The following is a 12840-nucleotide window of genomic DNA, read 5'->3' as shown; positions in this document are numbered from 1 at the left end:
CTGCCATAAGTCATTGCAAAATATGTAGAATTTCAGGGAATTAACTGTAAAATGGCAAAAACGTCTCTCCACCCCACAGCAAAATGTGTAGAATTGCAGAATATGTGCTGTTAAATTGCCAATATTTCTCTCCACCCAAACCAAATCTCACTTAGGGCCCCCCAAAAGGATAGAGCCAGCCATGCTATGTGTTATAACTGTTTATTATATACACCATTCTATAAAATGTTTATTACATGTATTAGCTATATATAACAAAGAAAATATAACAGTTAATAGTATATAGATGTTATTAATTATTTTATAAAACCAAGATTTGTCCAACATTATATAAAGTATCTTAGGCCTGTACTTAACATTGACACGCCAGACAACTTTCCCCTAAGAAGTAGCCAAAAAATGTTTTGACAGACATAACTCGAAAACACATTGCTCTGACCCGCTTTGCACTTCCTTCAGCATTTTCCATATTTAAACGTTTTAACTCATTGCTCTGGCCCCCGTTTTCAGGGAGGGAAATATTGTTCACGTTAGAATAAGAACAGAAACATGTATTATGTCAAAACCAAGTCCTGTTTACCTTATACACATACTATTGGTGGCCGCTGACTGTCACTCAAGGTCTTAGTGGGTGTTACCAGTTGACTTCGTAGGATTTACGAACGTAATAGATCTGTGATTGACAGTAGACAACGACAGTCAGGCGCGATAGACACTACGAACAGAACACAGATACACTTTGCCTGTAACCGCGCAGTTTTAGATAAAGGACATCCAGAGTGAGTTGTATTTTTTATTCCATCATCGCAAAAATAGCCGGTTTTCAACTAGTGCCCTCTATCAGAGTTCATGAAGAAGTGACGACGCTTTTTACACTTTTACATTTGGTGCCTGGACTGGACGATTCATTGAGTGTCTTTATGTGACAGTTGAGCTATTTGTCCGTTTACTTTAGAGATGGCAGATTTACCGCTGCCGCAACAGTTGGTTGATATAGACCCGGATTTCGAGCCACTCTCGAGGCCCCGGTCATGCACCTGGCCTCTGCCTCGACCAGAGTTCATCGAACCCGCCTGCTCAAACACATCTTCACCGGCGCCTTCAGTCAAACAGGAGCCTGTCGAATACATCAGTAACCTCAGTTTTTTAGAAGAGTCAGAGGACTACCCGGAGGATCAGAAACCGCTCGTTTTGTGCAATGATTTTCAGTGCCAGGGGAACTGCATACACCCGCAGCAGGAGAAACAACATCCACAGCAGTTACAGCAACATCAGCAGCACCCGTGTTCTCAGCTGCCGCACCAGCAACAGGTGCCCCCGGTCTCATCCCCCAACGGGTCGAATTCGGTGGCCGCCGCCACGGTGCAGAGGAAAAGCAGCTCGTCGCGTCGGAACGCGTGGGGGAATATGTCCTACGCGGACCTCATCACCAAGGCGATAGAGAGCTCACTGGAGAAGCGACTCACCTTGTCTCAGATCTATGACTGGATGGTGAAGAGCGTGCCATATTTTAAGGATAAAGGAGACAGTAATAGCTCAGCAGGTTGGAAGGTAAGCAATACTTCTCAGTGCTTACGTGATATCTATATAACATGATGTAGGCCTATTTTTTTATAACCAAATCGTTTTGTAATAAACCCTGTTTATTTTTTCAAGTCAATACAATTACGAGGTTTAATGCCAAGAATGTCCCACTTCATTAATTCACTGGGTGCCACAATGTCCTGCAGTGCAGCGTCATGGATAGATAGAAGTATCTGGGGATCACGGAGCAGTGATAAAAGACAATAACCAAATTGTGTATAATTATGAAGGGCTGATATTCCCCCCCACCTGTTGCATGTACACGGTCCCGTGGTCTCACTCAGTGAGTACGGTGCGGTCGGTGGCTGGTTAGGCATTGTCTATTTTATCAAAGCCAGATTTACTCACAAATAAACCTTGATGAAGCCCAAGTTCACCATACAACACATAACTCCAACAACCAGAGTGACATAGGCTATTCACCGAATTTGACAAACAATTTTCACCAAATGTATATACCAAATGTAAATATCAAGCTATACAAGAAATAGCCTCTGATGGCGGCATACTTCATATCATCCAACAAAATGACACGCTACTCAGCTCAGCCATAGAATAATGGAGCCAATACAGTGCATTCAGAAAATATTCAGATCCCTTGACTTTTTCCACATTTTGTTACGTTACAGCCTCATTCTAAAATGGATTAAATCGTTTTTTTTTTCATCGATCTACACACAATACCCCATGATGATATCACAATACCCCATAATGAATAAGCAAAAACAGGTCTTTAGAAATTTCTGCAAATGTATAAACCCCGAAGTAACACATTTACATACCCATCAAAAGTTGGGACACACCTACAAATTTAATGTTTTTTCTAAATTTGTACAATTTTCTACATTGTATAATAATAGTGAAGACACCACAACTATGAAATAACATATGGGATCATGTAGTAAGCAAAAAAGTGTTAAACAAATCACAATATATTTTATATTTGAGATTCTTCAAAGTAGCCACCCTTTGCCTTAATGATAGCTTTGCACACTCTTGGCATTCTCTCAACCAGCTTCACCTGGAATGCTTTTCCAACAGTCTTGATGGAGTTCCCACATATGCTGAGCACTTGTTGGCTGCTTTTCCTCCACTCTGCGGTCCAACTAATCCCAAACCATATCAATTGGGTTGAGGTCGGGTGATAGTGGAAGCCAGGTCAACAGATGCAGCACTCCATCACTCTCCTTTTTGGTCAAATAGCACTTACACAGCCTGGAAGTGTGTTTTGGGTCATTGTCCTGTTGAAAAACAAATGAAAGTCCCACTAAGCGCAAACCAGATGGGATGGCGTATCGCTGCTGAATGCTGTGGGAGCCATGCTGCCTTGAATTCTAAACAAATCACCTGTATTTGGGGAGCTTCTCCCACTCTTCTCTGTAGATTCTCTCAAGCTCTGCCAGGTTGGATGGGGAGTGTTGCTGCACAGCTATATTCTGGTCTCTCCAGAGATGTTCGATCGGTTTCAAGTCTGGCTGGGCCACTCAACGACATTTAGAGACTTGTCCCAAAGCCACTCCTGCGTTGTCTTGTTGGTGTGTTTAGTGTCATTGTCCTTTTGGAAGGTGAACTTTCACCCCAATCTAAGGTTCTGAGCGCTCTTGTGTAGGTTAACTACATTCTTCGCTCCGTTCAACTTTCCCTCGATCCTGATGAATCTCCCAGTCCCTGCCACTGAAAAACATCCCCACAGCATGATGCTGCCACCACCATGCTTAATCGTAGGGAGGGTGCCAGGTTTCCTCCAGACGTGACGCTTGGCATTCAGGCCAAGGTGTTCAATCTTGGCTTCATCAGACCAGATTATCTTGTTTCTCATGGTCTGAGAGTCCTTTAGATGCCTTTTGGCAAACTCCAAGCAAGATGTCATGTGCCTTTTACTGAGGAGTTGCTTTCGTCTGGCCACTCTACCATAAAGGCCTGATTGGTGGAGTGCTACAGAGATGGTTGTCCTTCTGGAAGGTTATCCCATCTCCACAGAGGAACTCTAGAGCTCTATCAAAGTGACCATCGGGTTCTTGGTCACCTCCCCGACCAAGGCCCTTCTCCCCCGATTGTTCAGGTTGGCTGGGAGGCCAGCTCTAGGAAGAGTCTTGGTGGTTCCAAACCTTTTCCATTTAAGAATGATAAGAGGCCACTGTGTTCTCTGGACCCTTCAATGCTGCAGAAATGTTTTGGTACCCTTCCCCAGATCTGTGCCTCGACACAATCCTGTCCCAGACCTCTAGGGACAATGGAAACAGTATTCCCCTGAGCTCAATTCGAATCTCATAGCAAAGGGTCTGAATATTGATGTAAATAGGTTATTTCTGTTTTTTATTTGTAATACATTTGCAAACATTCTAAAAAACAGTTTTCACTATGTCACTAAGTCGTTTTTCTTTGTCATCATGGGGTATTGTGTGTAGATTGATGAGGGAAAATATTAATTAAATCCATTTTAAAATAAGGTTGTAACGTAACCAAATGTGGAGAAAGTCAGGTGTCCGAATAATTTCTGAATGCACTGTATATGGCACATTTCTTCTCACTAGTTTGCAATACAAACACCATAGACAGGTTGGTTGTTTAGCAACGAAACCGACGTGTGCGCAACTATGTTTTGGAAAGGGTTGGCTTAAATTGTTGACAACCTGTAAACTATGTTTTGGAAAGGGTTGGCTTAAATAGTTGACAACCTGTAAACTATGTTTTGGAAAGGGTTGGCTTAAATAGTTGACAACCTGTAAACTATGTTTTGGAAAGGGTTGGCTTAAATAGTTGACAACCTGTAAACTATGTTTTGGAAAGGGTTGGCTTAAATTGTTGACAACCTGTAAACTATGTTTTGGAAAGGGTTGGCTTAAATTGTTGACAACCTGTAAACTATGTTTTGGAAAGGGTTGGCTTAAATTGTTGACAACCTGTAAACTATGTTTTGGAAAGGGTTGGCTTAAATTGTTGACAACCTGTAAACTATGTTTTGGAAAGGGTTGGCTTAAATAGTTGACAACCTGTAAACTATGTTTTGGAAAGGGTTGGCTTAAATAGTTGACAACCTGTAAACTATGTTTTGGAAAGGGTTGGCTTAAATTGTTGACAACCTGTAAACTATGTTTTGGAAAGGGTTGGCTTAAATAGTTGACAACCTGCAAACTATGTTTTGGAAAGGGTTGGCTTAAATAGTTGACAACCTGTAAACTATGTTTCGTCGCCGATGTTTATTGAAAACATAAATGCATTTACACAATTTGCACTTGTGTCTCTCAAATACATTGTAACTGTTAGCTATATGGCAAATTTGAGCCGTATTAGCAATGACATGAAATCAAGTCAAAACACCTCAAAAGACATGGAATCAAGAACACGATAAAACGAGCTTAAACAAGTCACTTACAATCCCTCACATGGCAGTTTCTTGTCATCTTTGCCAACTATCTGGCCATCCAGAATCAAACCAACACACTGACTTTAAAACATTTAAAACGCCAAAAGTGTCATCAAAACAAAATCCTAGCTTGATAAATCAAATGCATGAAAGCGATGTTGTCTATTCTCATGTTCATCCACAATTGAGAATAGTCTATGCTCAGGCTTAGGCTATAGACCTTTTTTTTTAACACCTTAGGATAGAATATTTGGGAAATAAGATACTGTTAATAACTTTAACTTTAATTTAAGAATTCATGATAGGCCTAGTAGGAGGATAGATTATTGGCCATTTAGTTTTCAACCTTGCGTGAAGGGATTTTCCCGGCCCGCGTGGGTCATTATTAAGCCTAAACTTGATTAAACTTGTCATTAAATGTTTCTATAGGCTATTGATATGGTTTGTTCTCTCTCGTTATTAGTCCCATTGCTACCGTACGTTTTTCGGCTATTAAAACAACCTTTTGAGATAGAACTCTGTCACATTCACAGTTTGATTGGGAGAAAGCCATGCATGAAACAATAAAAGACTAGCCTAACCCGCAACCAAAAATGCATTCGTAAGTCTTTCATGTTGAACTTCTCTGTGATAAAGTGATAAAAATGATCAAACCTGGCTTTCATTGAACACTGATATTGTCAGAAACGTCATTCCTCTCATCTCTGACCGGCTGCCTATTCCAGGTTGCTGTGTCTGTCAAGCTGAGTGTGGTGCCTGCGATCTGATGATATTCTGTCCAGTCCTCTGATAAAGGTCAGGACGATACAGCTAATTAGTGACCTTAATTTATCAATCAAGTACAAGGGAGGAACAAAAATCCACAGACACTCAGCAGAATGACTTTGACACATGTACAAGTGTGTAGTGTATTTTTTTTTTACGTATCCTACTCCGCCAAATACACCCTCAGATAGTGGGGTCAAAACCAGGGACCAGCCATTATTGGCAGCAACCCTGGAGCAATTATGGTTAAATGCCTTGCTCAAGGGCAGATCAACAGACTTTTCATCTAGTCAGTTTAGGGATTCAACCTAGCAATCTTTCATTTATGGGACCAACACTCTAACCGTTAGGCTACCAGGGTACACCAGCATTGAGACCTAAAGCAGCACCTAAAACTTTACCGTGCCGTCACGTTGATCTGAGCGAAGTCATCTGACCTCCCTGTAACGCAAGTCCTGCTAACATGCCCCGTACACTCACACTAGTCTGTGAGGTCACAGTTTGTCCTGTGATTTAATGATCAGTTTGACGTATTAAGTCTTGTGGGGCCTCACAGTGTGTCTGGTGACTGCTTACTAGGAATCACAGATTCAGAGGTGTGGATTAGACCAGCCTGACCAGGGATCAATAGCATTCTTCCTGCTTTATAAACTCTCTGGTTTACCATGATGGTTAGCTAGATGGTCATCTTTAGCTTAGTTGGTAAAGCACGGCGCTTGCAACAGCAAGAGAGTGGGTTTGATTTCCAGACCACCCATACGTAAAAATATGATGCATGCATGTAAGTCACTTTGGATAAAAGAGGCATATATGATAATTACATTGTAATTCTGAATTGAGTTGCAAATTGCTCTTTTTTTTCAGTTCTTGAATTTGAATTGACCACACCCCACAGGAAACGTAATTTGAATTTGAATTAAAACCTTTAAAATGTAATTGAAAATGTAATCTACGTAATCCCCAAAAGTAATTATTTATCATGAGAGGGCCATAAACAATAAATAGTAATCCTGCATACTCCAAGAAAGGTTCAAATCTCACCTTTCTGGTAATTCTTTATATAAATTGCTGAGGCTTTTGAGGACAAAAGCTCAAGTACAAACATGATACAAATATTATTTATTTCCTATTCAACAAATCTGTATGAATAAGGCTTGAAATGATATCTTTTTAGTGTATTGAATTTATAAAACAACTAACTATAAGATTTCATCTTCTTCATAACTGTAAAATACATATTTCTATATTTAGCGTTAGAGAAAATGTGCATATTTTCTAAAGTTCTCTCTTGATCAAAACGTCTGCCCCCATTGCTGTAAACGTCTCACAGATATCTAAGTAATCTTTTTAAAAAATATATATATTTTTTAGCCCCTTTTTCTCCCCAATTTCGATCTTGTCTCATCGCTGCAACTCCCCAACTGGCTCGGGTGGCGAAGGTCGAGTCATGCGTCCTCCGAAACATGACCCGCCAAACTGCCCTTCTTAACACCCGCCCGCCTAACTCGGAAGCCAGGCGCACCAATGTGTCGGAGGAAACACCATTCAACTGACGACCGAGGCAGGCACCCAGCCCACCACAAGGAGTTGCTAGAGCACGATGAGCCAAGTAAAGCCCCCCCGGCCAAACCCTTCCCCGATGCTGGGCCAATTGTGCGCTGCCCCATGGGACTCCCGATCACTTCCGGTTGTGATACAGCCCTAGACCGAACCCGGGTCTGTAGTGACGCCTCTAGCACTGCGAAGCATTGCCTTACACCACTCGGCCTGATCTCATCTTTCATTTCATATTAATCTCTTCCGTCTACGACAAACAGAAAGTGTTTTTTTTGTTTCAAATCAATGAATTATTTTAGATTACTGACATGAAATCCATCTCTGAATGAGCTACAGCGACGAAACCACTCTAGCCTGCTGCGCTACGGTGTACGGATTCACGGCATATATGTTGTTAGTGGCTGTGACGTAGATTTCATCCAGGAGTCGATGGGACAGTCGGAAGAGCGAATGAAATGGTACGAGGGACATCCCAGCTTCAAGTAGTGTCAGATTTCACACCCTGCTTCACATAGGCAGATGAGACATACTCCTGTGTCTGTGAGAATCAGGGCTACCCCTCAATGCAATCAATTTGGAACTATGGTGTCCAAATATACATTTTAAAGTGAAAATCTCTATCGGAACCAGAACCCAAAACAGGGGACTTTACATATAACAGAAGTTACATTTTTTATTCAATGAAATTCAAATGACTTATCGCCATAGTAATGTTTATTTTGACATGTAGTATAAGGTCATTTTTAAAAGTCATTCTCCTAAAGCAATTTGAAATAATTAAAGTGGTCATGTTGAGGGTTCAGTTGTCTATAATAGTTGATCATTCCTTACTTATTTTGAAATATATACGTTACATATATATATATATATATATATATATATACGTTATTCTGAAATGGATTCAATTCATGTTTTCCCTTATCAATCTTCACCAAATACCCGATTATGACAAAGCAAAAACAGGTTTTTAGTAATGTTCACAAATGTATTACAAATGAAAAACAGAAATATCTTATTTACATAAGTAAACAGACCTTTTGCGATGAGACTCGAAATTGAGCTCAGGTGCATCCTGTTTCCATTGATCATCCTTGAGATGATTCTACAACTTGATTGGAATCCACCTGTCTATATAAGGTCTCACAGTTGACAGTGCATGTCAGAGCAAAAACCAAGCCATGAGGTGAAAGGAATTGTCCGTAGAGCGCTGAGACAGAATTGTGTTAAGGCACAGATCTAGAGAAGGGTACCAAAACATTTCTGCAGCGTTGAAGGTCCCCAAGAACACAGTGGCACCTAAAGGACTCGTGGACCATGAGAAACAAGATTCTCTGGTCTGATTAAACTATCAGACCAGAGAATGCCAAGCGTCACATCTGGATGAAACTTGGCCCCATCCCTATGGTGAAGCATGGTGGTGGCAGCATCATGCTGTGGGGATGTTTTTTAGCAGCAGGGACTGGGAGACTAGTCAGGTTCGAGGGAAAGATGAATGGAGCAAAGAATAGAGAGATCCTAGATGAAACCCGCTCCATAGTGCTCAGGACCTCAGTCTGAGGCGAAGGTTCACCTTCCAACTGGACAACGACCTAAGCACACAGCTAAGACAATGCAGGAGTGGCTTCGAGACAAGTCTCTGAATGTCCTTGAGTGGCCCAGCCAGATCCCGGACTTGAACCCGATCGAACATCTCTGGAGAGACCTGAAAATAGCTGTGCAGCGACGCCCTCCATCAAATCTGACAGAGCTTGAGATGATTTGCAGAGAAGAATGGGAGAAACTACCCAAATACAGGTGTGCCAAGCTTTTAGCATCAGACCCAAGAAGACTCAAAGCTGTAATCATTGTCAAAGGTGCTTCAACAAATTACTGAGTAAAGGGTCTGAATACTTATGTAAATATGATTTTTAAGTTTAGGATTTTTATACATTTGCAAACATTTCTGAACCTGTTTTTGCTTCATCGTTATGGGGTGTTGTGTGTGGATTGATGACGGAGAAAAAATGATTTAATCAATTTTAGCACAAGGTTGTAACATACCACTGTGGAAAAAGTCAAGTGGTCTGAATACTTTCCGAATGCACTGTATTTAAACATATCAGAATTCATTGGATCAAACATCTCATGACAAAGAAAAATACTGTTTGATATATTTGAGTTGTGAACAAACTAATATTTGAAATGGTACGTGTGTTCTTTGCATTAATAAGTGGCATACATCCCTTCGATAAAATATTTGCCAAATTAACGAGATTTTCATGTTTTATGTTGAATTGGTTTGAATTGCTTGGAATTATATTCTACTTCCTTGAATTCAAATTCAATTCAAATTCTGCTTACTGTGGTGTGGGATCAATTCATTGTTTTAATTGAATTTAATGTAGAAATTCCGAATTGACCCCAACATTGATAATTATGTGTCACGTCCGTTGAATGGATGAGACCAAGGATCAACGTGATGAGAATACATCTTCTTTAATGAAACGAAGAAACTTAACAAACTTACCAAAACAACAAAACGAACGTGAAGCTATATATAAACAAGTGCAGACACAGGCAACTAACCATAGACATATAAAACCCCTAGACAGGAACAAAAACATACATCACCCATGTCACACCCTTACCTAACCAAAATAATAAAGAAAACAAAGAATACTAAGGCCAGGGCGTGACATTATGTTACTAGAAATAATGGTCGTCTTCAGGGGAACCTCAACGTAACAACAGCAGCAGTACAACGTCAGAGAAGTTGACTCGTTTCTCAAAGCTGAAGTGTATTCTCAGGGATGTGAAACACTCTGATCACAGCAGATGGAAATAGATTGAATAGAGCCAAGACAATTCCCTATTATATCTAGTTGATTCTGTCTACACATTTCTCACAGCTGATCCTTTCCTGTGAAGAACACGTTTCTCCATTATAGGCGAACCAACTTGCTCATCATAAGTGCTTCATAGAGCATTCGTTAACGATTCAAATGTACTACTTGGGTGCTTCAAAAATCATTCAAAAAACGAATGGTAATAAAATGTACAATAAAGCCTTTATAAATGGTTGTTTGCTTAAAGCCGAATCTGTGGACAGGAATGGAGGCCTACTCACAGGCACAGGTGTGTTTAGAACTGCCTCTCATTCACTCCACTACAGAGCTGAAGTTTTTGCGTATCAGTCTCGAGTCTGTTATGTTACTCTTATGGACGCCAGGCACCCCTCCCTTCTTCAGGCTAAAAATAGAGGATTACCTGGAATTACCTGCGATACTCCAGAGGTGTGTTTCAAGACGTGACAGTTATTGCCATTTGCCCTCGTTCTCCTTGTTAAAGGTCAGTGTCAACGTTCCATGTGGTCATGGGATGTTTCTTTGGATCCACTTTTAAGCTTTAGCTGTGGGTATGTGTGTCAGAGAGAGAGAGAGAAGAAGAAATCGAGAGAGACAGAGAGAGAGAGAGAGAGAGAGAAGAAATAGGAAGAAAGAGAGACTAGCAAAGTCTTCTCTCTGTCTCATGGCAAAATGTGTAGAATTGAAGGATATTAGCTTCAATTCTGCAACAACAAAATATGTCTCTGCCCCATGACAAAATGTGTAGAATTGCATGAAATTAGCTTGAAAATTACGAGAGAAAAAAATCAGCCTTGCCCAGAAGCCGCTTTTAAAATGTTCCTTCCAGGGCCTGAGACTTGGTTCGTCCTTCCGTGCACTGACAAAGTTATTGTAAAACTATGAGTGGGTCCCTGATGCTCACAAAAGGGGTCCTCGGCCCTAAAAAGTTTGAGAATCCCTGCTCGGAGGTTCCCCTCTAGTATAGAAAGGCTATTGTATTATGGTCTTCTTTTCAGTCCAGCATTTCGTTATGATGGACACAGCTCAGCCAAGACTGAAGAATAGTTTCTCTCCATCATAATAGACTTGCTAAAAACATGTCCCAAAGTCATTTACACCACCTATACTGTATGCACATTTTATTTCAGAATATTGCATTTACTGTCCTTCTAAAGCAGAATAAATGCTATATTTTCTCACATAATCCTTTTTGACCCAATTTAACTATGCCTATAGACACAGTGTTCATGATGCTATGGTTTGTTTGTGTGTCAATCCTGAATGTTTGGTTCCTTTTAAACTCTTAACACAAAAACACCTCTGTTTATATTAGTAATGTATTACTCTGTGTACCTGTCCATATTCCTCAACAGCACTGTTTATGTAGCAAAATACCCTGCTGCTGGTGGCTGTGCAAATGTTTAACAGTCAGCATTGATGTGGCTGGTTGCTGGATGAACCTTGGTACCCCAGCAACTTTTACATTCCAGAGGAGTGAGGGAAGAGAGTGGAGAGATTCCCCCCTGTCCAGTGATACAGCACGTTCTTCGGCCTCCCTCCTCTCTGTCACTCATTTTAGTGACTTCTTTCGAAACTAACAAGTTCTAGAAACTCTGTCGGAGAACTAGAGAGAGAGAGAAACCCGTAGCAGACTTATCTGAAAGTAAACAAAACAAAACACACTATGCACGTTGTAGGACAAGAGAAGCACAACAAACAGTGAGTGAGTGTGTGTGTTCAGAGTTGGTCACGGAAAGATTTGGCATGCACTGCAGGTTATTGGCACCCAAATGCACTGCATGACTCCCGTGGACACAATGACACAATTCCCTGTTGTTGTCAATTCTACAACGCTCTGAGTTTGTTGTGGTGTCTTACAGACATCCAGGCAATCAGAGAACGCTTCACTCAGCTCTATTTCTCCACTTAGTGTTGGGTCACACGTGAACAGCAGACAGTGACACTGCACTAGACTAGACAGTTGTAAAAGTACTATAAGCCTCAGTGGAGCTGGTCTGGCACTAGGCCAGTTCAATAAGAGCTATCATAACGCTGGCACAGGAAGTTGTCTCCTTTACTACAGCACTGTGAGCTGAGAGCAGGCTTGGGCTCAGACTAGAGGCCACATGTATCAAGCATTTCAGAGTAGGAGTGCTGATCTAGAATCAGGTTCCCCCTGTCCGTATCATCTTATCCATTGTGATCTTAAAGGCAAAAATAATCCTAAATCAGCACTCTTACTCGGAGACGCTTGATAGGCTACACATTGCCCCTGGACTAGGGTGATTGACTGCTGTAAGTGTGTGGTTGGAAGAGTAGAGAGAGAAAGAGCAATGAGAGAGCCCAATGGATATTGCAGAATAACAAGAAGAGCATTACTTTGGTGATTCGTCATAGAAGAGTTCTCCTCCTCGACGTTCGCCAAAGACGTTCCTTAACGGCTTGTTTGTGCTTTTTAAATAAAACGCCCCACCAAGGTTATTATAGTACACTAAAACTGCATCTAAAACTAATCATGAATAAACTATTTAGTAAATTGAAATAAAATAATTAAGAAACCTGTTTGAAAAACTTAAAGTATACTGAAGCTATTATCTTTGAATAAAAAAAATGAACTAAAATGAAATAAAAACCATATTGAATTACATTTCTGCTTTACCCAAATCCAGATAGCTGATGTTCTGAAAGAGCTGCAAAATCTGGACCCCTACAAATCAGCCGGGCTAGACAATCTGGATCCTC

General features: G+C 40.8%; 1 protein-coding gene across 2 annotated transcripts in view; it reads left to right on the top strand.

The window, feature by feature from the left end:
• Nucleotides 1-286: 286 nt before the first annotated feature.
• LOC118396308 (forkhead box protein O1-A-like) overlaps nt 287-12840 on the top strand; it is a 64361-nt gene continuing 51807 nt past the window's right edge. For both annotated transcript variants that reach the window (XM_035790422.2, XM_035790423.2), the window contains exon 1: nt 287-1551. In XM_035790422.2, the coding sequence (XP_035646315.1) occupies nt 958-1551 (594 nt within the window). In that variant the 5' untranslated portion in view covers nt 287-957. The remainder of the gene's footprint in view (nt 1552-12840) is intronic.

Source organism: Oncorhynchus keta, chromosome 17 (assembly GCF_023373465.1).
Source record: "Oncorhynchus keta strain PuntledgeMale-10-30-2019 chromosome 17, Oket_V2, whole genome shotgun sequence".
In the NCBI taxonomy this organism is placed as follows: Eukaryota; Metazoa; Chordata; class Actinopteri; order Salmoniformes; family Salmonidae; genus Oncorhynchus; species Oncorhynchus keta.
Note: the sequence above shows the minus strand (reverse complement) of the source record. Positions and strands in the feature narration are given on the sequence as shown.